The following is a 26911-nucleotide window of genomic DNA, read 5'->3' as shown; positions in this document are numbered from 1 at the left end:
GTGTGTGATGTTCAGTAATCTGGACCTCCCGAAGAAAGGGACGACACAGGTAAAAAGTGTCCCCTACAAAATTTAGAAAAAGTCATAACATTATTAAAACATATTAAATAACATTTCAAAACAAAATCTTGTAAGCAAATGTTACAACGTTTGCTTTTAAAAATATGGTTTTTTTCGGATGGTGATAAAAAAAACTAAGACAGCCAATAGAGTTTGATAAATTTCCCATGGAAGGTAATTATACACTGCGTTTGACAACTATAGATCCACTCATTTCCTGAGTTTCCAGAGATATGTAAGAAGTCGGTTGAATTGAAGTATATAGTGTAGGACATAACAACTACTTGCATTTAAAAGACTGGCCATTTGAACTTTATTGTTGTGTTCAGGTGTGAAACATTCAAAAAACTAAAATTCCAGTGTTTCATAACTATAGAACCAGATGGAAAAACTCTCAGTTCTTTACAAAATTAACGCAAATTTAACATAAATTACGATGAGTTTCTAATTCGTAGGTCATCTTCAGTTCTCAATCAGTTCAAATAACCCATTCGGTGTGGTTACGACCAAGCTGCGCCATGTTATAGTGGATATCTTGTTCTACGCAGAGGATACTGCTCGTTTAAGCTCTTCAAATCACTCATTCTGCTTGTAAGCTGCATCTACTATTTGTCCGATCACTTCTTATAAGTTCCTGATAGGATTTTGATTTGGTAAACAAGCTGACCAGTCCAAAATCTGAAGCCCCTATTCATTAAACCATGCCATGACCTTCCAGATTTTTTGAATTGATGTCAAATTACCCAATTTCACATTGTTTTTGATGCAAAAACAGTAGTAAATGATTCTGAAGTACTTCGTTGCACTTCTGACGGTTCATTCGTGTTGATGGTAAGCTTTCTAAACCAGGCCTTTTGAGAGAATTCTCCAGTTAACAAGCAGTTAACCGGAACATTCGCCATGGCGGACGAAAACATGCGTGTAGGCATGTTTTTGAGTTCCTTCTTCGTTTTATTTATCAATTCCTTCTCAGTTTTCTCCACCGCCCGACGCCCGACTCCCGGCCAAGCGCACACAGCGATGTAGCCACTTTTCTCTCGATCTTCCTCTTCAGCATCCTTTGGAGCTTCTTGTCGCTCAGGGTAGTCGGCCGTGCGGAACCGGGCTTTCTCTCGATGCTCTGATTATTGTCCAATAGTGCCAAGATGTTGTAGATGCCGGAACGAACGTATCCGGCGTCCACAAAGTGTCGCACCATGTCTGTTTTCGAAGCGTCGGAGTACCGTTCTTTGAACGCGCATACTTCTGAACGGAGTAGCTTCTCTGTTTTCGCCATCACGGTTAGAGTTAAACTGATAGAGCTGTCAATTTTTTTCCGGCTGACTCATGGGTTACTATGATTAATGCTGCATGGTTCATGGGTAGTCTTCAGAACAGCACTTCTGAAAATACCCCTCGTCATTGAGTGCCAACTGTGGCACTGTTGTGCACCTAGTAACCTAGCAACGTAGCGACTTGTTGGGAAACTTCCAGAAATAATTTAGCGCAGCCAACCATTACAGCAAATGAAACATCCCACTCATTATTTGGCGAAAATCCGAAGCTAGCAGTCATAGGATATAATAATATTATAATAAAAACTATATTTGTTGTGCGAAACCACGAATAGACTAAATGATGTAAACTTGCATAAACTAATCAATTCAACGTAATTTATCATTTATTAAAATGAATCTATAGCTGAAAACAAGCTCTTAAACAAAATTGAGTTTCGCTATTCGGAGTCCGAAAAAGCGGAGTTACGCATCAACAGTTTCGTCAGTGCATGTGAAGGTAAACTCATGAAAAATCGGCAATTTTTGTCCATTTTTTTAATACAAACGTTAGTCCAAAAATTTAAAAAAGCATTTTTTTCACGGACGAAAATCTCATTATTTATCGAATTAAAGTCATTTCAATGATGCGGTATCTAATCTAGTAAATTCTCATTTTTTATTTAACACCCGTTATTCTAATTATGAATATTTTTTTCCGTTCGATTTTTTTATTAATAGATAGATAAACAAATAATGATATGATAGATAGTATAAGTATTCTTTATTTTATTTTTTCGGAGCTCGATAAAAACATCCGAAACTCGTGCCTCTGCACTAGAATACACCCTAAATGCGACAGGGAAAGGCAAGGATTGAACTGTTGTGGAAAAATCTAATCTCTTGAGGGTGTAGCGTTATAGGGAATAAGTCAGAAAGTATGAATAACATTATAAGTTAAGTCATTTTTTTTCTTCTTTGGAATTATCAGTACCAGTGCATCGAACTTTTCGCATTATCTGCAATAATATAACATTCATAAAAAACAAAATCCATTTATTTAATGAGAACTCCGTTAATTACTGCCGACCGATAAGAAATCATTCGACCGCGTTAGCATAACCATATTCACGAGCCCGGTATAACAACAATGGTGTACGCCATAATAAGTTCGATGCCCACAAAACGTCCGACTCAGAACCGGAACCATCTATTTTCTGCTGGAGACTTCACGGGGAGCGCTGACGATAAATCAGGTCCAAATTACCATATTGTCTATGTAGTCTGTCTATCCTCATAGCCGGTAGCGTTCATATTATAAAGAACAATTTGCGTTGTGTTCCGTTGTATGCTTTCCCATTTAATATGCAATATAAAATTCGAACGCGAATCCACGCGAACAACCTGTATTGTCTCCCTCAATTGTAATGTACGCACAGCCCTGCTTCCCATTAGTGAGAGCCCATCGTTCCGTTCCGGCCACACACACACGCACAGCCAAATGCGTTTCCGGCTGAGCTGCCCCAGAGACAGTCAAAGGGTTAATTATTGCCCGCGGAGCTTCCAGGGCAGAATCGGCGAAAGGAACTGAGGTGTCTTCGCGCCAGACTTCTTGAGACCTTTATAGGCGTAGAAAAAGAGCATGAAATCAACTTAAACCGTCACGCTTATCCGGGCATGACTGAGCCGTACGGATGGCGAACACGACCCCGGTGAGCTGCAGGAATTATGAATTTTGTCGACACAACACGATGCGGGTGCTTTTCACGTTCAAGAGTGAAGGAGTTTTGCAGGCGAAAACAATACAACGCCACGACAGCGAGAAGAGTGTCCGTTGCTAAGATGTCCAATCTAGGCTCCTCCATTGTGTCATTCAACCAATCAATCACGCGCTCGAAAGTGGTTCTCATTTCCAATAGAGTTCAGAGGTGTCTATCAAGTGAGCGATTAATTAAAGCACACTTCAATCAGACCCAATTGTCTTTACCTTGCTCCAGACAGCATGATTGAGCACGGCTTGGATCGTTCTGAGCTCCGACATCATGGGAGAATCCTTCATTCTTGAAGCCAATCTGTGTTCAGTTTATTACGGAGAAGATTGATGCTGTGAATTAATCAGAGGTTTTCGTAACTGCTACTAGATGCCTTTGAAAGGGCATACTTTATTTGTATTGTAATCCAGGAGACTCTCTGAATCAATGCCTGGCGGTGCTCAATTAAGTCATGCAAGCAATCAACAGCTTACCTGGCATAAACAAAAATAGTAAATCGTAAATCCACCCCACACAAGAACACGATTTTCGTGGTCTCGGTAAGTGCCTCGTTTAATAGCGAGATCTATGCGGAGAGATGTGTACCATAATGGTATTTCCTCAGAATCATAAACTCGGAACCACCCGATACTAGTTGAACGGAACAGCGCCAACCATGTTTGGAAGGTGTTCCCCGGGAGCCAAAGCCACGCGACCGTCGATCGGGGAAAAATGTTACATCATTACACAGCGATGGCCCCTCAATGCCACGCGTTGCGCCACATACCGTACAAACACCCCGACACGAAATTAGCCGGCGATGATCATCTTCTGAGGCGTTTTCCGCTCACTTGAAGATGGAGACTTCGCGCATCGGAGAAAATCCCATGCATGTGGCCAAGGACGTGGTTCCATTACAAAACAATAGTAGCAATTCTACCATCTCACTCTAGCTCTTTTCGCTCGCCGTAATCAAGATCGAGAGGAAGCGACTCGATTCGGTCGAGTGAGTTGCTAGTAACTCGTGACGCGTTGTTTCGCTTCTGCTGTTTTCGGGCCCGGATTGGATAGTGAATTTAAAATTATTATTCGCCTTTTCTCACTCACTTTGACGAGTCATTTCTGTTCGACTGGCGCAATAAAAAAAACCGACGATAGCATGTCTCTAGCTGAAAATTGGAAATCTGAATTCGAACACATGAAATATCTGTTCATTTTTCGAGTTGGCTTACCCTAACTTTGTTGTGAAGTTCATTACCTACTATGGAATCATATGTACCCAACGTTAATTAATTCACCAGCGAGCATAAAACGTTTTTTTTTTTCCTGTCACGATGATTCACTGACAAAAAGCTAAGACCTGTCCATAAGCCACCGACGCATGTCATTGACGCGCGTTTGTTTACGAGCGTGTTTGTAAGGAGGCGCAAACAAAAACCCGAAGCCCCAATCGCTATCTGTGAGCGATCAAAGTTGTTCCTTCATTCATTACTTGTTTCGCTTTATTCGGGGTCCGTTATTTGTAGTCAGTGTCGGCGTTTGATTGTGCTTTTTTCATGAGAACAAAATTGTCGATTTCCGTGTTTTTTTTTGTTTCTTCCAATGTAGTTCGAGATAACATCTTGTTACCGTACTTCGGGAAGTGAAGTTCGATCATTGTATTGAAAGATGTGTGTTCCCGTATTGAACGTCAATGAATAATTGATCCTGCGCTCTCTCCATCGGTGTGTTAATTCGATCTCCAGGAAGTACAGGAAGGTAATACTTGTTTGATAAAAATGAGCCAAATGCACAATTTCGCATTATCGTTTGCGTATCTTAGCTTCCGTGCTCGAATGATTCTGATCAAGTTATTTTTCGTTAATAAAAGTGCATCACTGCGTACTTCTGAACTGGGTAAATCTTGCTTCGTTCCTAATTTTATTATGTTGCGGACAAATGGTAGATACCGGAAGGTCCATAGTAACGTCCTTTTTTCACATCACTGTTTTTTTCGGTAACCCAAGTTCTGACGAGCTGCATTTTGACCAGTTCAGTCGCACACTCCCTTGCGTATTCCAAAACACAAGAGCCAAATTATGTCGTGCTTTTCAATTTTTTTTCATTCGTATCCGTAGATATCACTACTGTGTGGTCACACTGAATTTAAAGGAAATATAACTTGCAGAAAAACGGGTGCCGCTTTTCAAGTAACTCAAACTTCAATTCATTTTTTTATTTACACATTCTAGCACCGGGAGTAGTAATTTTGGCAATCTTTCCTGATAGGTAATCTTCTTCGCAATACCTTGACTGACAAAGCTGGCCGCAAGCAGACAATAGACCCAATAGACGCCAGAATATGGGCCTGATTCTCGAATACACTTCACGGTGGAAACGAAATAAACGACACGCCATTGAACTACGTTTTACGAGTTCATGAAGTGTCGAAGATAATAATGAGTTCTCAGGCAGAATGAGCACTTTTCAAATAAAATACATTAATGAAAATTAACTTTTTCGTATCAAACTGGTATTCAATGTGAATGGAAAACTATGTTTCCTTCATGTGACAGGATAATCTCATACAAAAATTTTATCTGAAGATAATTTGATATTATAATGATAAGTTTTAGTGGGAAATGAATTTCAATAATAAATAATAAATCAGACCCTATATATACATTGGTATATATGATGAATTTTTTGGTAAATATTACCAATGATTAGTAAATTTTTGCAATACGAATTATTCGTATATATTACGCGATAACAATGGTAAACAAATGTCAAAGCAGCCAGTATAACCCAGTATAAGATGTCGGTCCAACGTTGGTTCAACATAAGTTACACTTCAGGGACTTCAGGGTGGCTTTTTAAAACAGCTGTGGTTAGCTGGAAGAGCCAAATGATACTTAAATATATTTATTTCTGTTCTAATTACAGAGGCCACGATATAAAGTTATGTTCCCTAGCATAGTTAAAATTAATTAACGCCGTCCGGTTGCTGATGTTGCATGTTCTCGATGCGCAGGATTCGCTTTGCTATTCGCTTATTCCGCTATGTTTGGCTATGGATGGCATAAACATGCAGTTCCGTTGATTCTCCCGAGAAAAAATGTTCTATATTATCATCTGAATCATACCAGTAGACGGACTCACCGTTTTAATTTGAAGAGAAATAAACATAAATATGAAATGATAAATATTCAATGATAAATTATTCTATAAAATAAAAATAATTATCGGTTACTAAATAATTGATAATTAATACTTTATTTTCATAATTTTTCATCAATCAATATCATTGATTTTTTTTTTAACGCCATAACGTTAACGCCATTCAATATTATAAACATACATAGCATTTATTTTCCATGAAAATAGACCCAGGATGATTATTATATTCCACAATCAACTAGAAGTATAAGAACTATGAATCGGAAATATTAGCCCTTAGAGTAGTGCGGGGCAAGAGTGCGCATTGGCCTTTTTGAAGCAAACGAACATAAAATTTCGGCAACAGTGTATTCGTTTGATACATTGTTACACCCGCAGCTCACACATATAAACAAGATAAATTTCATGAAAGAGGCAAAAAGTTATGTTGTAAAAAGAGTTCTGTGATGTTCTGATCTAATTTTTCACTTTTGGAGATGATGATTAACTTACCTAAAATAACTGGAAGTTCGAAACTACACCGTCAAGGAAATCTTCATTCTATAGTAGATGATAGTGCGTATTCGTTTTTGTGAAGAGCATTTTTTTAAAAATTCGATTAGTTCAAAAATTGCTTGTGGGGCAAAAGTTAGCAACAGAGTTTTGCTCCGAAAAAAAAAATTAAATGTTTTCAACAAAATTTTGAACGGGAACCACAAGAAGAAAACTTATTTGAAGAAATGCACTCCCGAAATGCTCAAATGGCTCGACAGAGGCATCGGGAGGAAGTCTCGAAGTGTCGGATTGCGACAGAACTCGATATTCATGAGTCACCTCTGAGGAAGAGGCTCATATCAGTGAGTGATTTAGAATTTCAATCTTCTTTTATTGACATTTCTACTTTTGCTGGGATGTGCCAGTGAGCACCTAGGGTGGTTCAGACAAGTATTTACGAGTGGGGATCTGGCGGACCACTGCAGAGCACTGGACAAAGCTTTCTATGGTAGGACACTCAAAGAATTACGTCGTGTGGCGTTTGATTTTGCGGAAGCCAACAACCTCCAGCACAAAATCAATCAAGTTGCAAAACTGGCAGGAAGAAATTGGGATTCTAGCTTCATGAAGAACCATTGTATGTCTCTTCGAACCTCAAAACAACGCAACGAAACAACAGCGCTCCAAGGCAAAGCGTCGGAATTCTCAGAACCGAATCCGAGATGAGGAAGAAAAATAAACATATAAAATAATTCAGAATGAATTTCAAATCAAAAATGTTTTTATTTTCACCATGCATTCAATTCAATAACGGTTATGTTTCGTTTATGTTCATGTTTTCACAATGAACTTCAAATAAATATTATTTTTTTCAGCAATGATTTTCAAATAAATCAAGTGAAGGTAACTATGTATTTATAAACTTGATCTATATTAATAAAAATGATTTGGTGCGTTGATGCGTCTTAGTTAGCAATAATAATAATAATAATAATAATAATAATTAATAGTTAATAATAATATAGGTTAGTTAAGCCTGGTGCACGTGTCTCGTAGTTCCCATTGCGACCTTCAGCCTCTGCCCAGGAACTCCGATCCCTACCTTCACGAGGTACTAGCTGAGATGCGAGCAACCCTTGGAAAGATCGGGTAACCAACCCCGGTGGGACCTTGGGTCGTATGCAAACAGGGAAGGGGGACTAGTGTAGCGTCTGTTCTCCATGTTAGGAGCGGCCCACAACAGCGTCTGTATTCCAGGTTAGGAACGGCTGAGATACCGTCCTTCAGGCAGGTTGAGGACTCTAAGAAGCAACCTGTGCCAACCCGTGTTTTCCCGGGAAAAGGAAAACTACCAATAATGCAATTGAGAAATCGGAGAATTATAGTAATGCGATCGCCTGAGGAGGGCCCCCGGACTGGAGCTGGTCCTGGAACGGGCGTACATGCGAGCGGCCAGCGGCTAGAGGAATTGGTGCAAGAGCGGACCCCTAGTCATCGGGCTCAGCCCGTAAACCGAATGCTAAACAGAACCCGCAGCACAAGAAATCACAATGGCAATGCTGCACCTGCAAATGATGCTGCGATTGGACGACGTCAGTCGCTCACATTGACAGGCCGCCAACGGCAACGAATCATGTGGACGAGAGAGATGAATGAATTCGTGATTCGTTGCTATTATGTCTGCACAAGATTGGAGACGGACATGTCCGGCAGACCAAGAATGCTGGAAATGTTCAACGAGCAGTTCCCACGATTTGCCGGCCAACTAGATCGGAATAAGCTCTACACACGGAGACGAGCGATTTTGTCACACAACATGCTGTCCCCGGCTGAAATAGAGGCCATCAAGTTGGAAGTGCAACGAGAACTGCGTAGAGAGAGTGGAAGATCGAGCGATATGTCGAGAAGGAGCTCTGCTAGGCTGAGTGCATCGTTCGCTAGTGAAAGGCGCGAATCTATTGCACCACCACCGGATCCAGTGGATGAGCCTAGAGGACAAGAGCCGGCAGAGGATCAACAACGAGGTCAATTAAAGAACGAATTGGCTTTCCACATGGATGCAGCAGTGACCCAGTTTTACGGAACGGACCCCTTAACCCGACACAAGATTCCGAAGTTGCAGTATTCCCACCGACTAACGAGTGCCGTCCAAGTACTCGACCAGGAAGTACTACCTGTGTACCTGGAAGTGGTAGAGAATCTAGAGGAGCTGCAATTTATCGTTTATTGTGGAACTGTAGCTGTTGTACGGACGTTAGGAATGCGCACCTTTCACCAAGACGATAGACAGAACCGCGTACTCTCCAAAAAACCGAAACCTGCTTGGATGAGACGCCTGGAAGGTCGTATCCAAACGCTCCGAGTAAAAATCGGTCGACTAACGCAGTACAAGAGGGGAAGTCGATCGCGAAAGCTGATTCGTGGAGTTGCTGAAATTGTGAAGCCGGCAGAGCTCTCTGATCTTAATGAAAACCGCATCATTGAGATCCTCGACACCCATGTACAACGGTTGAGTGCTCTATCAAAAAGGTTAAGACGTTATACGGAATGTACGAAAAGGCATGCGGATAATCGTATGTTCAGTATGAACGAAAGGGAGTTCTACAGCCGCATCAAAAAGAAACGCAATAATTACGATGGTGGTCTTCCTGAGATTGACGAAGTTACCCAGTTTTGGTCAGGCTTATGGGAGAACCCTATTCAACACCGAAGTAACAGGATGTGGCTGGCAGAAGAAGAGGAATATGGAAACGGACTTGAAGCAATGCCTGCCGTTATGGTAACCGCCCATGATATCAACGAAGCCATTCGATATTCCAGGAATTGGGCTGCGCCAGGACCAGATTTCGTGCACAATTTCTGGTACAAAAAGTTTTCTTCAACTCATGGGCGAATGGCAGAGTGCTTCAATAAGGTATTAGAAAATCCCCAAACAACACCGGAGTTCGTGACCAGGGGAATTACTCATCTGATGCCAAAGGATCAAGACACAGCGAATGCGGCGAAGTACAGGCCAATAACATGTCTAACGAGCCTGTACAAGCTACTTACGTCGGTGATTAATAAAAAGATACAAAACCATTGCGAAGTTAACGAAATATTAACAGAAGAACAGAAAGGCTGTAAACAGAACACGCGGGGCTGCAAAGATCAAGTCGTTATCGATGCAGTCATCGTCGGACAAGCAAGCCGAAACAGAAGGAACCTGAGTATGGCGTACATTGACTATAAAAAAGCATACGACTCAGTACCGCATACGTACCTGATAAAGGTACTAAAAATGTACAAGATACATGATGGCGTCATCAGGTTTATGGAACACGCAATGGTAAACTGGAGCACCTCGCTTAGTATCACCGACGGAACAACTATGTTGAGATCCAGAACTCTCAATATTCGCAGGGGAATATTCCAAGGTGACACATTCAGTCCTTTGTGGTTTTGCCTTGCGATGAACCCCTTGAGCAGAGCACTCAACCGAAGCAGCCATGGCTACCATATCAACAGAACAACGACAATAAACCATACCTTCTATATGGACGACTTGAAACTGTTTGCGGAATCAACAGAAGCGCTACATAGTCTTCTACAGTGTGTTAGCGACTTTAGTTCCGATGTGCGGATGGAACTCGGAATCGAAAAGTGTAAGGCAGTACAGCTCCACCGTGGACGATTGGTGGAGACTGAAGGATTCCGCATTAACGAGAGTGAAGTGATTCAAGATTTGGTGGAAGGCGAATCCTATAAGTACCTGGGATTTCTGCAATTGAAAGGGATTTGTCACACAAAAATCAAGAAGGAACTCCATGAACAATTCTTGATCAGAATCAACCAGGTTTTGAAAACAAACCTCTGCGGCGGCAAAAAAATCAAAGCCGTCAATACGTTTGCCGTTCCTTTACTCACGTACAGTTTCGGGGTGCTGAAGTGGACGAAAACCGATTTAGAAACAATAGAAAGAGCAATGAGAGTGACGTTCACAAAGCACCGTATGCACCATCCAAAGTCGTCCATAGAAAGATTCACCTTGCCACGTGTTGAAGGAGGAAGAGGTGTCACTGACATTAGAGCGCTTTGCAGTTCCCAGATCCAGCAGTTGCGGAGTTACTTCGTGGAAAGTCAGACCCGTCACGATATCTATCGCGCTGTCTGTGAAGCGGACCGTGGATTCAGTGCCCTGCATCTGGCGCAGGAGCAGTACGAACTTAGCTGCAATTTGCAGACCATAGAAGAAAAAACAACATCATGGAAGCAAAAGGAACTTCATGGGACACACCCCCATCGTTTAGAGCAAGCGCATATCGACAAAGTATTATCGAACACGTGGCTGGTGCGAGGTGAACTCTTTTCTGAAACAGAAGGGTTTATGGTAGCCATCCAGGACCGGATAATAGCGACCAAAAACTACCGGAAGTACATCTTGCACGAAAACGTTGTTGACTGTTGCAGAAAGTGCAATAAAGTAGGAGAGACGATAGAACACGTCATAGCCGGCTGTGGAGCGCTAGCCGAATCAGCTTATCTCAATCGTCACAACTCGGTTGCCAAGATTGTTCATCAACAGCTAGCATCAAAACGCAACTTGGTAAATCAGTTGGTACCCTACTACAAGTATATTCCGGATCCGGTTTTGGAAAATAGCTGCTACAAGTTGTACTGGGATCGCGAGATTATTACGGATGTCCGAATACCAGCTAATCGCCCTGATATTGTGGTCTACGATAAAAATAAGAAAGAAGTGCTGATAATAGACATTGCAGTACCGTTAGACCACAATCTACAATCTACGTTTGCTGCCAAGATAACCAAGTATCACGACTTGGCAGAAGAACTAAAACAAATGTGGCATTTGAAAGGCATCCGTATTATACCAGTAGTGATCTCTGCTACTGGTTTAGTTCCACACTCTCTCACGCAGTCATTGGAGGAGCTGCAAGTAACAGAGCAGCTTGCGGTTATGCAGAAAGCGGTGATTCTTGGAACGTGTAACATAGTGCGACGGTTCCTGAATCACCATAATTAGAACACGATGATTGTGCAGACACTATTATAAAGAGAAAAAAAGAAAAAAAAAAAAAAAAGATACCACAGAGCCTAATCCCCCTTTGGCATTTAAGAAGCCCGGGGGTAGGTGAATATTCCAGCTCAATGCTGAGAAGTGCCATAACTCTATATAATAATAATATAAGCATTTATTTTTGTTACAAATCACCTCAAAAGTACAATTCATTAAGTGCGCACCTTTGCCCCCACTATGGGGCAAAAGTACGCATTTGCCATTTTTTATTAAAATTGGTTTTTGTAGTTACAAAACTCGAGAAATTCTTGTACTACGTTTGGAAGGTAATATATATATAGTTAAAATTTAGTTAGCAAGTTGAATTTTGTTTGCTTTTATTTCAATATTCATTGGACGACAACAGTTAGGTGCGCATCTTTGCCCCGCACTACTCTATTATGTAAACTGAACGCATACCATGAGTCTCGTATAGGTAAAAAATGCGTGTAAAAATTGGGTAATAGTGTTTGAGACAGAAGAGCTATTTGTTTCGTTTGTTTTGATCTTCGTACGTAAATAGATCAATTCACTTATCAGACTGTGTGGCGCTTCACTAACACTAGTCTTAGGATACATTTGAAAAAACTAACAATTCAATACTGAAGTTAAATGTATGAAAATTCACAAATATAAATATATATAGAAGGTGTATTTGCATATGAAGTAAAATTCGGATTTTACGCGAGCGTAACATGAGCAAATTTATAACACATGCGAATTGGGGCTCTTTTGGTATTAACAAGTTCTTCCGCACAGTAACTCGATGTTAATAATTCCTTAATATTTTTCTTCGTTGATCGTATTGTTTTCACATATTCACGTTGGAGAGCATTAACTCTTCTCTTCGTTGGCCGAGGCATTTTGATTGAATGTAATACTTTTCCGTTTGCTGTTTTTGAAAGCATAGGCAGCCGTAGCAGTGTTCTGAGCTCTGCAATATAAATTTCTTACCCAATGTTAAAGTTGTTAAAACTTACATTATAGACCCATTAAACGTAAAAACAATAATTGTATTCACAATTTTATCATATTGATTTTCATGACATGAAACGCTATGACTCAGGAATAACATTTTATTGAGTGGCTTTTATAGATGTTTCGATGATGTTGTCTGGCATCAGTGTCGAAAAAATAACGATGCTTTCACCAAAATAAACAAATCCATTGCCGAAGATTGAAAGATGAAAATTTAACTTTCAGAGCACTAGCTCGGGTTTTCCGACGTTTTTCACTATACAGTGCGACAGCAGATGAAAATTTAATATCTTGCGAGTAATCGATTACAGTTTGGTTGATATTACTTGATGGGAAGTGTGCGAATAAATACGATCTTTTTCTTCACACTGTTGTGCAAAATTATTGATTTTCGGGCGAGGGGTGAGGGAGGGAGTTGAAAGAAATGAGCGCCATTGTGGCAAGCTTCCAACTTCACCTTAAATTACAGAAAGTTCAGGATTTCACAGGAAAATCAATCTGGCGTCGCTGCTCATGTATTTGGCTTCGGGTTCGATCCTCTTTAAAGTCAGGAATTTTTTTCCTAAAAGAAAGTTCCTCCTATTTTCATTGGTACATGCGTATTCCTTTGAACTTGCCACTGAGAATACATTCAAGGCGTGTTACTTTGCACAGAACTAAGTATTGATGAAGATTGAGAAGAAGGAAAATGAGAATACTATCACTGTGAACGAATTTCCAGCCAAACCAAATATCATCTAACAACAACTGTATTTCCTGATATTCGTAGCGAAAACTACAGTCGATCTCGGAAAATGCATGCCAGAAATATTCTGATGGTTGGATAATTCTTCGGATTAAGCGTGTATGATCTAGAACCAACAAGATGAATATTGGTGAATATTTATTTTTCTTTGTTTCATCTCTATTCCTGGTCCTCTTTTGAAAGAATACATTATGCTTGATGGAAGAGCGCCACACATCGGCATTCTGAAGATTTACGATTAAGGTGTTATTTTCTGGGTATTGTCAGCGATATTGCTTCGCCTGGAATATTTTTATCTCCAATTGAATTGATATTCATAAAGCCGTTCCACTGGTGGCGTCCGATGCGCCATTCGCGCATTATGTCCAAGACTTCGGAGCAACAGGCATTTGACCTTTCTCACATGACACGTTTAATGAAAATCATTCCTTGTTAAATTTCGGCTCGAGTCAAAGTTCTCGCTTGTATGTTCTTTTCATCGCCAACGCATCCCACAGCACGCAGTGTATGGTTCTCAGCGAGAAGTAAGATTATAGGCCGGCCAAGAGGATGACCTCACCTGACTCGTTGATGAGCGTTCGCTGCCAAAATTATAATTCCTGACTACCCGTCGTTGGCGTCGTTACTCGATGAATCCAACGGGGAAATCGTCATCAGCGGTGTTGATATGATGGTATTAACCAACTGTGTCGCGTTGAAAAATTTCTCGTGAAACACTACACGCTCGCGGAAGCTCGGGAATAATAATAACCAAGATGACGTGTCCCAGCTGGGTCGACAGCGACTATATCACGCTGTGGGATGTTGGGCGGCACCCGCGTTTTCTGCTACAAAGACTCCGGACGGATTCGCCGAGTCGTGTCACCGAGTGTGTGTTGCCACTGATCTGCGACATGCAGTCTCGGAAGAGCGTCAAACATTCACTCTGCACGCACATTTGAGTGACATTTAATTACTACTGATATTTGTGACAGTTGTCGCTGTTTTGGTTCAGTGGCCCTTTCGGTGGTGCGATGAACGAGGAGCCAAACCGAAGCGGGAAACACTTTGGGAATGGGTGTCATGGGAAAGGAATTAATACGAGTGCCGCAAAACGGTGAATGTGCGCCAAGTGTTGCCATTACAATATATAGTACAACGCACCGGCACATATGTGTGATGTGTCTGGAATTTGCCACCCGTTCCATGTTTGTAAGTGGAAAACAATATCGACTTAATTGGTAGCGCAAGACATTCCTCATCGAATGGTTTTGAACTTATGCAAGGCGCTTGCAGTGCGCTGTAAATAGAGATCAAAATGTCATATATTCACCACGCGGCGCACGATTTATACTCACCACAAGCCGGCTAGGCGTTCAGAACACATAAAATCGTGCTGATATTTTGCCATGATTAGTCCAGAACTTCTGTTGTACACCGGCAGTGTTTTTTTTATGTACTGAAGTATTCTGTGAAAGAAGCAAACCTGTGGGTATGCAGTATTTCTAGGAGCGCTAGCTTTATTGAAAGTGAAATTGCAACAGCTTACCATCGGAACCGATTACCCCGTGATCGATCGATCTGTGGTAAATGGTTGTTCTGGCAATGGTCTCTGGCATCTTGGAACGCAGCTCCACCGAGATTGTAGATAGAGAAACGACACAGAGTGAGCGTTGGCGAGTAGAGATTGCGGAACGATCGACTGACATTAGACCGTTTCTTCAGGGGGGAGAATGAATTGCCCGAAAGATTCCTCGCTGACGGTAATCGGCGTGACATTGGACCGCATTCAAAATGCTGGCTCAGCTGGAAGTCCCTGCCGTCATAACACCATTTGTGCAGTGGATGAAGATATTGGAACAACGATCGAGTCAACTCAGCACGAGGGCGTGTTTTCGAGGTTAGATTAGTTATTGACGTTGAAAAAGGTGACGCTTCAATCTCAGTCGTGCGGTTTCAAAAATGTTTGTTGTGTTTCTTCAGAATACTAATTGTATCAGTCGAGTGACTAATGTGTGATTTTTTCTCTCTCATTCCAGGTATGCAACGTGTAGATGTTAAGCAATTGTTGAGCGTAAGTTGTTTTAATATGACATATATCTGTCAACACCGACATTTCTCTTTTCTTTTATATTTAAACTGGGAAGAGGAAAACAAGCTACTATCATCGATTATCAGATTCACACCGACCACCGGCGGTGGGAACCGAACTTCAAAATGTCAGCGTAAGCCCCGGGGGCTCATCCGATCGTGTCATTCCAGGGTGACAGAAAAAAACTGCCGACAGAAAATGAAACTGAATCGAATCCATTGAGAAGTGGACGCGCCTTGTGTTGCCCATTCATCCATGTCCGATTGAACATGAAACATACAAAAATGCAATGCAATGCCGAGGCACTGTTGTTGGTTGTTATTTTCATTCGTCCACCACCCAACGAATCGCTTAAAAAGCGTATATGATTTGGGAAACGTGTCTCCAATTTCCGGTCCCTGCTGGTGTGTGGTGTGCCAATGGCGCACACAATGACTCAATTTTGAACGGGGGACGACGTTTAATGGCTTTTCTCCGCTGTGATGACGAAACTAAGTATTGATCGGGCGGCTCGAATTTTCTTATCAGTGCTGAGTCAATTGAAGTTACACATAGTCGTACTAATGGAATGGGATAATAGGAAGCAAGATAGTTAACGGGAACGTTCCCAATGCGTCTCTTCAACCCAGTTCAATTAAAGTCATGCATTAAATACGCTCAAAGTGTTGAAGCGTGTGTCGTAACCACCGGCTTATGAGATGATTGCGCGCGCGTTATCAGTCAATGTCATTTGCTTCCATGCATGAAACGTTCCCTCGTGGTTACACCACGAACGCATAAGTTTTCGACGGAGACTCCACAATTTCCATTAAGAAATGATCTTATAATGGCACGACCGCTGTGGTTCGTTTGTGGTTGGCTGTCTTCAGATTCCAAAGATATTTCCGTTTCCCATTAACGAATAACTGCTGGTGGAACCAGTGGAAGGGAAAGTAATGGCTCAAATTCGCATCGCCGTGATCTTTGCCTTTGAGGTTACGTAAGCTTTTTTTCTTGTTTTTGTGGTTAGACGATTAGCGCTTTCCGCGTCTACAATTGGCAGAAATGTATGTTTTTCACTGCCTGATCTCGCAAAAACGCACTTCAGCGGAAGTTGTTAAGTGTAGGAATTTGTGTCGAGATTTGCTTACAATTCTGATATGTATCTAAATAAGCATGACTATTACACTAGAGAATATCCATTTTGAATTGTTCTGAAAAGTTTATTCGTCTGATGTATTATGCTTTTTTTCATCAAACGAACAGTCTTTAATCAATTGTTCCACCCACCACCTCTCCATTTTTGCTGCATCCCAAATTAACTGGTCGCTCTTTCTCACATTTTGTTTGACAACTGCCCAATATTTCCGATTTGGACGGAATAGGAGATAATTGAGTGGGTTGAGGTTTTTTTCCTCTATGAAGAAATCCACTCTGTTGTTGCGATACTACAGAAATATCTATCGGCTGTTGTGACTGCTTGCCAAATCTGGCAAAAATTTCACAGATGCTTTGTGTACTTCAATTCATGATATGATTCATTTTTTCAGGCACTCATGTTTGCAAAAATTCTAGTTCGTAGTTCCATTTGCAACGAAAACCTCAGATTTTCGTACGCAACTACAAATTTTTTGCTTATTAGGATTAACTATTTAATTTGTTAGAGAAAACCAGCTTGAATTTGCTTAATATATATTCTCGATGTGTTGTCTCGAGAAATTTGACCTGGAAGCTACTTAAAATTTATAGGTAGTTTGTTTGGAATCGTATTTTCGACAACATCAGCGCCTAAGAGGCATGGATCGTTCCTATAAGACGCTCCCTTCCATTCGAAAAAACATCTGAGGATATTGTACACTGTAGATTGAGTCTATTTGATCTATTTTAAGATTTTTGCATCTGACCAAGTCGGATTTTCGACGTAAGTGTCATCAGTTTTGTTTTTTTTTTGGCTTTTCTCACTCACAACTTTTGGAAAACCAAAACGGATCGCAACAAAAAATGTTACCACTGGGTAAGGAACACTTCCAAAATAAATACACTGATGTCAAAACACTACCTAAACGACCACTAGAAGCACTGCAATGAAAACATATGTAGTATATATTGAGCAGTGGTTACAAATTGTTTTATGATAATCTATATATATATATATATATATATATATATATATATATATATATATATATATATATATATAAATGGATTTTTGTCCGTCTGTGTGTCAGTCTGTCTTACAAATCAAAAACAAATTTCTGCATAACTGGAGAACTAATCAAGCAAATGGAATCAACTTAGCATATAGAGGTTTCAGGAATCGATAAACGTTTCTATGATAGTTCGATACTCCTCTCCCTCTCTAAAAGGGGCTGCCATACAAATGAAACACAAACTTCTGCATAATTTTAGAACTAATGAAGCAAATGGAGCCAAATTTGGGATGTGAGAGTTTTTGGGTACGAAAAATGTTTCTATGATGGTATGAGGGGATCTCAGGGGATCACCAAACATGACAATTGAAAATTTTCGGAAAACTCTGAAGGAAAATGAAAAAAAATTCGAATGATATATTGACAAGCGTTGTTAGTCCATGTTATGTTTGCGGTAACGAAGTTGATCTTCATTCGAAAGTGGAAATGGATTTTAATGTGATAAAACGCGGTACTATATCGTCTTCTATCTATATAAATAAAAATGGATCGCCAAATGTGTTAATAAGAGCAAAACTCGAGAAATAATTGTTCGATTTAGGGCTTTCTTCATTCTATCATATTTTCAGTATCAAACATTTATTCCATGTAACGGAGAAACATGTTACATGTTACAAATGGATGAAAAATCTTGCACGAGATTGTGTCTGAAAATAATCTGATATTATAATGTCTGGTTTTGGTAGAAGTACTGAAATTTTATAGTAAAAAATAATTTAAAGGGTAGATTACAAGATCAATCAATGAACAGTTCTGCGATTGGACCCATGAACGTGCGCTTAGTAATAAAACGTGGATGTGATAACGTTAAATAAATTTTTGGCGGGATGAAGTTTGCCGGGATAGCTAGTAATGAATAATGGAGCCAGTATAATTCAACACGACTGCCACTACTTTTTCTCTTTTTCTTTCTCTCTCTATGCTACTACACAGTCTTGCTCATATCGACAAGCGCTCAGCATCAAAACCCGGTATTATAAAACGTCTATTTTCATGCCGTCTGGTGGAGAACGTTTGCGTATTTTTGCATCACACGCACTGTTCAGTCCCTGAAGAAAAACGAAAACTGTAACGTAAGCCCTTTAGTGATTCATTAACCAGTCAGAAATACGTAAAAATAACTGCTTGCATCGAAGTTTTTTTTTTAATGTGGTCAATCATTCCAAAAAAAAATAGAAAATACTTGTGAACCTAAACGATATCATTCTTATTTCAGTTTGCGTCTCTGCAAAAGAAAAAGAATTTAGTCTACAATAGACTCTATGCGAAATTAGGCACAAAACATAGGGTCTCAATTTCTACGGAAAACTCTAATTCCTGCAAATAAAAAATTCCCAACGTTCAAAACAATCAAACCTAGATTTCATCAGTAAGAACCTAATCGATGAAAAAAAACGAAGTTCCACAAATTCTCTACGGAAAAATCATTACCAGCTATGGCGGTGAAGAGGTGCCTAAGCGAGATGAAAAATGGAAGGTGGGAAGATTTTTTAAATCTGTGACGTCACAGATTTTGTTTATGTTTGTTACTTTTCTTATAATAATCCACTACATAGGAAAAGTGTTGTTATTAAACGTTCAGTATTTTTGAAATGTTTTAAACTTAATTTCAATTCAATTTTACTTCTCGTTACGTTGACCAAAAACGTAAACGAATAAAGTCAAAGTCACACAATCTTTTGTTCCTTTGACGGATAAACATTTCACAGTGCATGGGAAAAAATGTTGCAAGTTTTTTATGTAAAATCAACTTGAAAATAAATTTTATTGACTCCGTATGACTTAGATTGAAACGAAAAGTTTTCCGCTTAAGTCTTAGTTTTAGACGACTGAAGTTTTCTGCACCCTAATTGTGAAAAAAGTAATTCCATTTGCTGACACAAGTCAAAATTCCATGAAGCTGCTCTAGAATCCAAACATAGTAGACATTAGAATACTATTTCTGAAATCAATGAAAAAATCAAACATTTTAATTCGTGATATTTGTTTTTGTTTTGTTTGTTTGAGTTCTGTTTTTTTTTCATAATGCAAAAAAATATGATTTGGAAATCTGTAATTAGCTTTTGTATATCCTTTTTAACGTTATTCATTGACACATTCAATTTTGTATCATTTGAGTAACTGACTGGTATGCCTGGTATGTGAACTTCCTATCTTTCTGGCTACTAACACAATCAAAGTTCAACATAACCAAACCCCGTGAATCTGGTGCGAACCTTCTATTCTTCATCTCGGTTCCTAAGGGCGATTGAACCAATCTATAACAATGCATTGAAATACCTATCAGAGTCTTCCATACCTTGTGCTCACGTGACCGAGTGTTTAGCGTCACACATATCATGCCGGAGGTTCGGATCCATTTTCCCGATCTGTGCGGTGTTTTTTTTAACCCTAGATTTATAAACTATATTTACGGTTACATTGTCCATAAACGCATGTCTCTAATATACCTTACACCATACCTTATTTAAGTGCAATGGGAGATATTGTTAAATATCTACAAATATTAGTTGAAAACAAATTTTAATGACAATTTGAACATGAAAAAAACTAGATGTATAGCAATATCTGTGAAAGTGTTTCTTGCTAGTGTGTGAGTGAATGAGTCATTTCTACAGGGATAAAAATAAAATTCAACTCTTTTGAACTTGTTGGTGGTCCTGAAAAGAACCGATGAGTTTGGTGGCTTTGTAGAAACAACTGAAGATGGTTGATACATTACTAATTCTTGTTCAACATACGAGATTTGCTGACTAGATGACGACCAAGGGGAAGATTGTATGTATGTGAGAGAGAGGTGGCTGGCTTATCCACGGAAGCGGTAGCCTTTTTCGATGCTTTCTTGGCCACCTTGGCGCCTTAGCCGCCTTCTTAGCTTCTTAGCGATACCACTTTTCTCTCTGGTGGACTCCTTTTTGGTCTTCTTGAATCTTGAACGAACCCTTCGCACCAGTCACCTTTGCTGGCACAAACCGTTGTGTTTCTTCAGCATCTTGATTACGGTCACTATCATCTTGTTTACCGGTGGATTGTTAGCAGGGCTCCTTCTATACTGCCTCATTCCGATCACCACAAATGCATGCGAGTACAAATGTATTTGCAGCTTGCATGTATCTGCTACGATGATTTCCCCAGTCGCATTCCGTTCTATACGAATACAAGCGAGTAAAAGAAATCGTAGCTTGCTTGTATCTGCTACTTTTTCCTCCTCTTTGTTGTATATGTTGTGTAATATATGGAGGGTAAAATGAAAACCTAAACACAGAACATGCAGGAAAAAATGAAAGATTTCGAATGCTTATAACTCGAACATTTCTTACTGGATAGGAAAGATGTTTGCATCAATTGATAGGGAATATTTCTACCCATCTATCGCAACTAACAAAATGTTATTTTTCATTAGATAAACAATTGAATAACTGTAAAATAGTAGGCGTTATCTAAACGCCCTAACTGCTTTGTTTTGATTGGCCCAATTTACGGTTTCCCTAACACAGCCATCAAAACCATGCAGCCTTGTGGAAATCGGCATTGCAAATACATGAAAGTAGAAGGACTTTTGTTCCCACCGTAAAATGTTCCCTAACACAGACTTCAAAACCAAGCAGCGATGGAGAAATCGGTTGGAGAAACACATGAAAGTAGAGGGAGCTTTTGTTCCCACCGAAATGTGTTCTTTAACAGAGATAAACAGATTCAAAACCAAGGTGCCTGGAGGCAATCGGCATTGTAAATTCATGCAAGTCTAGGGTTATTTTGTTCCGACTGAAATGTGTTTTTCTAACACAGACTTCAAATCCATGGAGCGTGGGGAAATCAGCATTGAGAATTCATACAAGTCGGGGGTATTTTTGTTCCGATTGGAATGTGTTTCCCTAACACATACTTCAAAACCAAGGTTTCTGGGGAAATCGGCTCTGCAAATAAATGCAAACTGCGAGTACTTTTGTCCTCGCTTGCCTTTGTGCAGACTGGAATATGTCTGTCCTTACACGATCTTCTAAACTCAGGAAAATCGTGCAGACACTAGAAGCGAACGAACTTTCCAGTTTCAAGCAAATTCGCGGTTCGAGGAGTACGTACACTTGAGAGATGTAAAATTCAGAGGGAAATGTAAAATAAAATAATCGTTTGATAATTCTTCCGTACATATATTTTGTCCTAGGCATCATACCAAACGTAAAAGGTCGATCATTGAATTTATTTGTAACGAAGAACATAATCTATCACAATGCATGAATTGACCTTACATGGCATTATACAATCTGTTTACTCACAAAGCAAATATATTGAATTCAATTAAATTTGGAAACTGTTTCATTCAATCAAGAATTTAATCAATACAAATGATTGCTAAACTAAGGTAACCCCACGTCTAAATTGCGGTTATATCATAGATATAACCCACCCATTTTTTTTATTTTTTCAGTTCATTCGTCTCTAGTTTTGAAAAAGACCGTTGGCGAAAACTCTCCTTTCGAGCTAAATATTCTCACTCATGTCTTGAGAAAGACATTCGATCCCTCGCCGAGGCTTATCCAGCAAACGATGTCGTTATTCAGTTTAAATTTGAAAAAAACAAACACTCAAATAAGATTAATGGAAACATTTGTATTTTATATTAGAATATTTTTCATTTTCACAATCAAAGAAAAAAAGATAAGTTTTCTAATCATCACGATATATTAGCAGCTATCTGATGTAGGACTGATTCATCAGACTACCCAGACTACACTGATTTGTTTTCACCTGATTATTTTCCTCTTTTTTTATGCGAACGTAAAAAAAGTGAACCGATTTTTATTTTCAAAAACTAACAGAAGGGTTGTGTCCGAGACACGACCGCATAGTTGACGTAGGATTCCGTTAGGTTATCTGTTGCATGCTGATTTTGGATATGTTTGAAGAATTTCATTGTTAAACACTTCGATAATGATATGGTGGCACGGAAAAGGGCCGTTTTGTCTGGTTGTTAGATATTGTCTGTTCACTCGACCAGTGTTCACTACCGAGTGAGGATGAAAGAAGGATGGTGATTAGTCATTGGGTGGTGGATATCACTATAGAAGATGCCGAAGTGGAATGAGATATTATGAAAGCCACCTTCAGTGGCCTTGAACGAGATGGCTTGTTGTATGGATGTATGGAAACACAATTATCAATTTTTCTCACCAGAAAAAAACTTATAAATAAAGTATGTAGAGAAAATATATTTGAAATGGAGATTCATTTATGATTTTTACTTTCTGAATGTTTATTCAACACATTTCCATTTTCGCTTTAAACCCAGTGGAAAACGATGCTACCTGCCTCAATGCGAAATTTAATTGGACTAACAGCACCTAATACGATATGTAGAGCATGCTAAAAGTTTTACAATGCATGATCGGTCATTGATATGAAATTTTACGAAGCAACCAGCATAAAAGTTAAATTTTATTTATATTCTATCAAACATAAGTTCTGCTCAGTTCATTGAAACATCACTCCTCAATCAATCCATCGAAATATGCTTATTGGAACGAAAATTTAAAAAACACTCGTTCATCGATCCCAACTTATTCGCCAGCACGTATGCAATCAGCAATGCCCACGCTAGTTACAATAAGCACTATTCATTTGTGCGCGTCGTTTGTTAAACTAACGACCACGAGGGTATTTACATGATAAGGTAAGGTAATGAATTATAGATACATGAAACTTTTTCAGTTCATTCGTCTCTAGCCTTGAAAAAGGCCCCTGGAAAACTTTACTCTTGCAGCACTACATCTCCACCCTCATTGCCGATCTCCCCCAGGCAGCTTGGTTTTGATGTCTCTGTTAGGAAACACATTTCGATGGGAACAAAAACTTCCCCTACTTTCGTGTGTTTGCAATGTCGATTTCCCTCAGGCAGCTTGGTTTTAATGTCTCTTTTAGGGAACACATATGCCCTTTACTTTGGAACATAGTAAAGGGCATATATGCCCTTGCAAATATGCCCTTTACTTTGATGTATTTGCAATGACGATTTCTCCGTATCTTCAATTTCAATTTCGACCAATCAGAAGTGGGTATTCCGTTAGGATAGGGGTTGAAATTTTTCAATTGTTCGATAGTTAGTTTCATGACATATATTATTTTATTCAATGTAAAAAAAAGTATTGGAGTGCCGAATTTTTTTTTTTATAATTCGTTTATTTGTACAGGCTCAGTTACATAGGTTTAAAGAAGCCAAACTCTCAACTATACTTTTACTATTAACATGTTTTCTTAATTCTACGGTTAATGAAATAGGAAACCGATTACTCGCGGTCGACTCGAGTTTAGAAGGGTGACACATTTTCCTTAGGAAAAGGATGGGATGTAAGGAGATTGTAACCATGTTCACACTCACACTCACACTCACTTTCACATTCATACTCACACATCACACTGAATTCTTAAACTATCCTCACATCTAATATGTATTAACAATTTAACTTATTCTAATGTTAGGGAACCGATAGCTCGCGAAGGACGAAAAGGAGGGGAAAATGGGGGGGGGAAAGAATGTAAGAACAATCACACTCGAAGATCGATATCTTTAAGGAAAACATATATTTGGGACATGTAATCAAGGTCTAACCGAGCCAACACATCTCTCACCGGCACATTGGGCTGCCTTCCTCGGGCCCGAAGGGAGTTTTCTAAATTCGATCTGGCGACAAGATATAGCTCGCACGACCAAACAACGTGTTCGATGTCGTGGTAACCATGGCCACAAACGCAGAGATTGCTGTCGGCAAGCTTGAAACGAAAAAGTAGCGCATCTAAAGAACACTGATTGGACATGAGTCGGGAGAAGGTCCGAATAAAGTCCCGACTCAAGTCCAGACTTTTGAACCATGGTTTGAGGCTAACCTTAGGGATAATCGAGTGGAACCACCGGCCCAATTAATCTTCGTTCCACTTGCGTTGCCAGTTAGCGATGGTATTTTTACGAACTAAAGAATAAAATTCATTGAAGGCGATTTGACGCTGATAAATATCGCCTTCAATTGCACCTACCTTTGCTAATGAGTCAGCCCTCTCATTACCCGAAATGGAGCAATGTGAAGGGACCCAGACAAAGGTAATGACATAACAGCGTCTGGATAAAGCACTCAAAATTTCTCGTATTCTCTCAAGGAAGTACGGCGAGTGCTTTTCCGGCCTCACTGAACGGATAGCTTCGACAGAGCTAAGACTATCCGTTACAATGTAATAGTGTTCAACAGGTCGTGAGGCGACGCTGTCCAGCGCCCAGTGAATTGCTGCCAACTCAGCAATATACACTGAGCAAGGATTATGAAGACTGTGGGAGGTGCTGAAAATTTCGTTGAACACTCCAAATCTTGTGGACTCATTCATTGAGGACCCATCTGTATAGTACATATTATCACAATTGACACGCCCATACTTTGCATTGAAGATCGTAGGAGCGATCCTCGATCGAAGATAATCTGGAATTTCATGGATTTTCTCCTTCATGAACAGATCAAAATGTACAGAGGAATTGATGTAGTCAGAAAAACAAACACGGTTGGGAATATACGAAGAAGGATCAACCTGCATGGTGATGAATTCATGATATGAGCTCATGAATCCAGAATGAAAATTTAGCTCAATAAGCTGCTCAAATTTCTGATCACCAATGGGTTCATAACCTTACACCGGATGAGGAACCGAAGAGATAATAAATTGAAGCGATCTTTTAGTGGGAGTACGCCTGCCAAAACCTCGAGACTCATGGTATGCGTTGAGGGCATACATTCCAACGCAATACGGAGACAAAGATACTGAATTCGCTCGAGTTTAATGAGGTGTGTTTTGGCAGCTGATTGAAAACAGAAACTGCCATACTCCATCACTGAGAGAATAGTTGTTCGATACAACATTATAAGATCTTCGGGATGGGCTCCCCACCATGTGCCGGTAATTGTACGGAGAAAGTTTATTCTTTGTTGACATTTTTTACTCAGATACCTAATATGGACCCCCCAAGTACATTTGGAGTTGAACCAGACCCCGAGATGCTTGAATGACATAGCATGAGTGATCGGTTTTGCTGGTCTATGCTTCCTAGAAAAAACCACCATCTCTGTTTTCTCCGTGGAGAATTCGATCCCTAGCCCAATGGCCCAGGTTGAAAAATTGTTCAAAGTATCTTGTAAGGGTTCTTGCAGGTCGGATTCATTTGATCCTACGACAGACACCACTCCATCATCTGCAAGATGTCTTAGGCTGCAATTTTGTGTAAGGCAATTGTCGATGTCGCTTACATAGAAGTTGTACAAAAGGGGGCTTAAACATGAGCCCTGAGGGAGACCCATGTAAGAGACCCGACTTACTGCCGAATCTCCGTGAGAAAAGTTCAAATGTTTCTCACAAAGCAAGTTATATAACATATTATTCAATAGAGGCGGCAGACCCCGAGAGTGTAATTTGTCCGACAAAACCTCTATTGAAACAGAATCGAAAGCCCCCTTTATGTCCAAGAATACTGAAGCCATTTTTTTTTTCGGCGTAAGCCATTTGAATTTCTGAAGAAAGCAACGCAAGACAATCATTCGTCCCCTTGCCCCTGCGGAACCCATATTGTGTATCTGAGAGTAAGCCATTCGTTTCAACCCAACGATCAAGGCGAAACAAGATCATTTTCTCCAACAATTTCCGTATACAAGACAGCATTGCTATTGGGCGGTACGAATCGAAGTCGGACGCGGGTTCTCCGGGTTTTTGAATAGCTATAACTCGTACTTGTCTCCAATCATCTGGAACAATATAATGTTCCAGAAACCGATTGAATAAATTCAACAAGCGATGTTTCGCCACAACAGGGAGGTTTTTCAACAAGTTGAACTTAATTCGATCCTATCTTGGAGCAGAATTGTTACAATAAAGGAGAGCAAAAGAGAATTCTACCATCGAAAACTCGGAATCAAGATCGCACCTATCTTGTGGTATATCTCGAACAATTTTTTGCACAGGAGCGGAATCAGGACAAACCTAATAAATTAATTAAAAATCCATCGATGTGAATATTCTTCGCTTTCATTCGTTGAAGAGCGATTTCACATGTTTCGAGCCACTTTCCATAATTTTTTCATTGACGTTTCTCGTGACAAACCTCCCACGAAATTTCGCCAATAAGCACGTTTTTTCCCTTTGATCA

The 26911-nt window shown here is 39.9% G+C and overlaps 1 protein-coding gene across 2 annotated transcripts in view; it reads left to right on the top strand.

Moving 5' to 3' along the window:
- Positions 1-26911, top strand: part of LOC129765981 (uncharacterized) — a 202960-nt gene that overhangs the window by 55002 nt on the left and 121047 nt on the right. The window contains exon 1 of one of the 2 annotated variants that reach the window (XM_055766441.1): positions 15162-15355. The exons of the other annotated variant lie outside the window; for it this stretch is intronic. Coding sequence (XP_055622416.1) covers positions 15250-15355 — 106 coding nt within the window. The 5' untranslated portion in view covers positions 15162-15249. Of the gene's footprint in view, positions 1-15161; positions 15356-26911 lie in introns of those variants that run through there. 2 annotated transcript variants of the gene reach the window in all.

The sequence above is a fragment of the Toxorhynchites rutilus genome, chromosome 2 (assembly GCF_029784135.1).
Source record: "Toxorhynchites rutilus septentrionalis strain SRP chromosome 2, ASM2978413v1, whole genome shotgun sequence".
Taxonomy (NCBI): Eukaryota; Metazoa; Arthropoda; class Insecta; order Diptera; family Culicidae; genus Toxorhynchites; species Toxorhynchites rutilus.
Note: the sequence above shows the minus strand (reverse complement) of the source record. Positions and strands in the feature narration are given on the sequence as shown.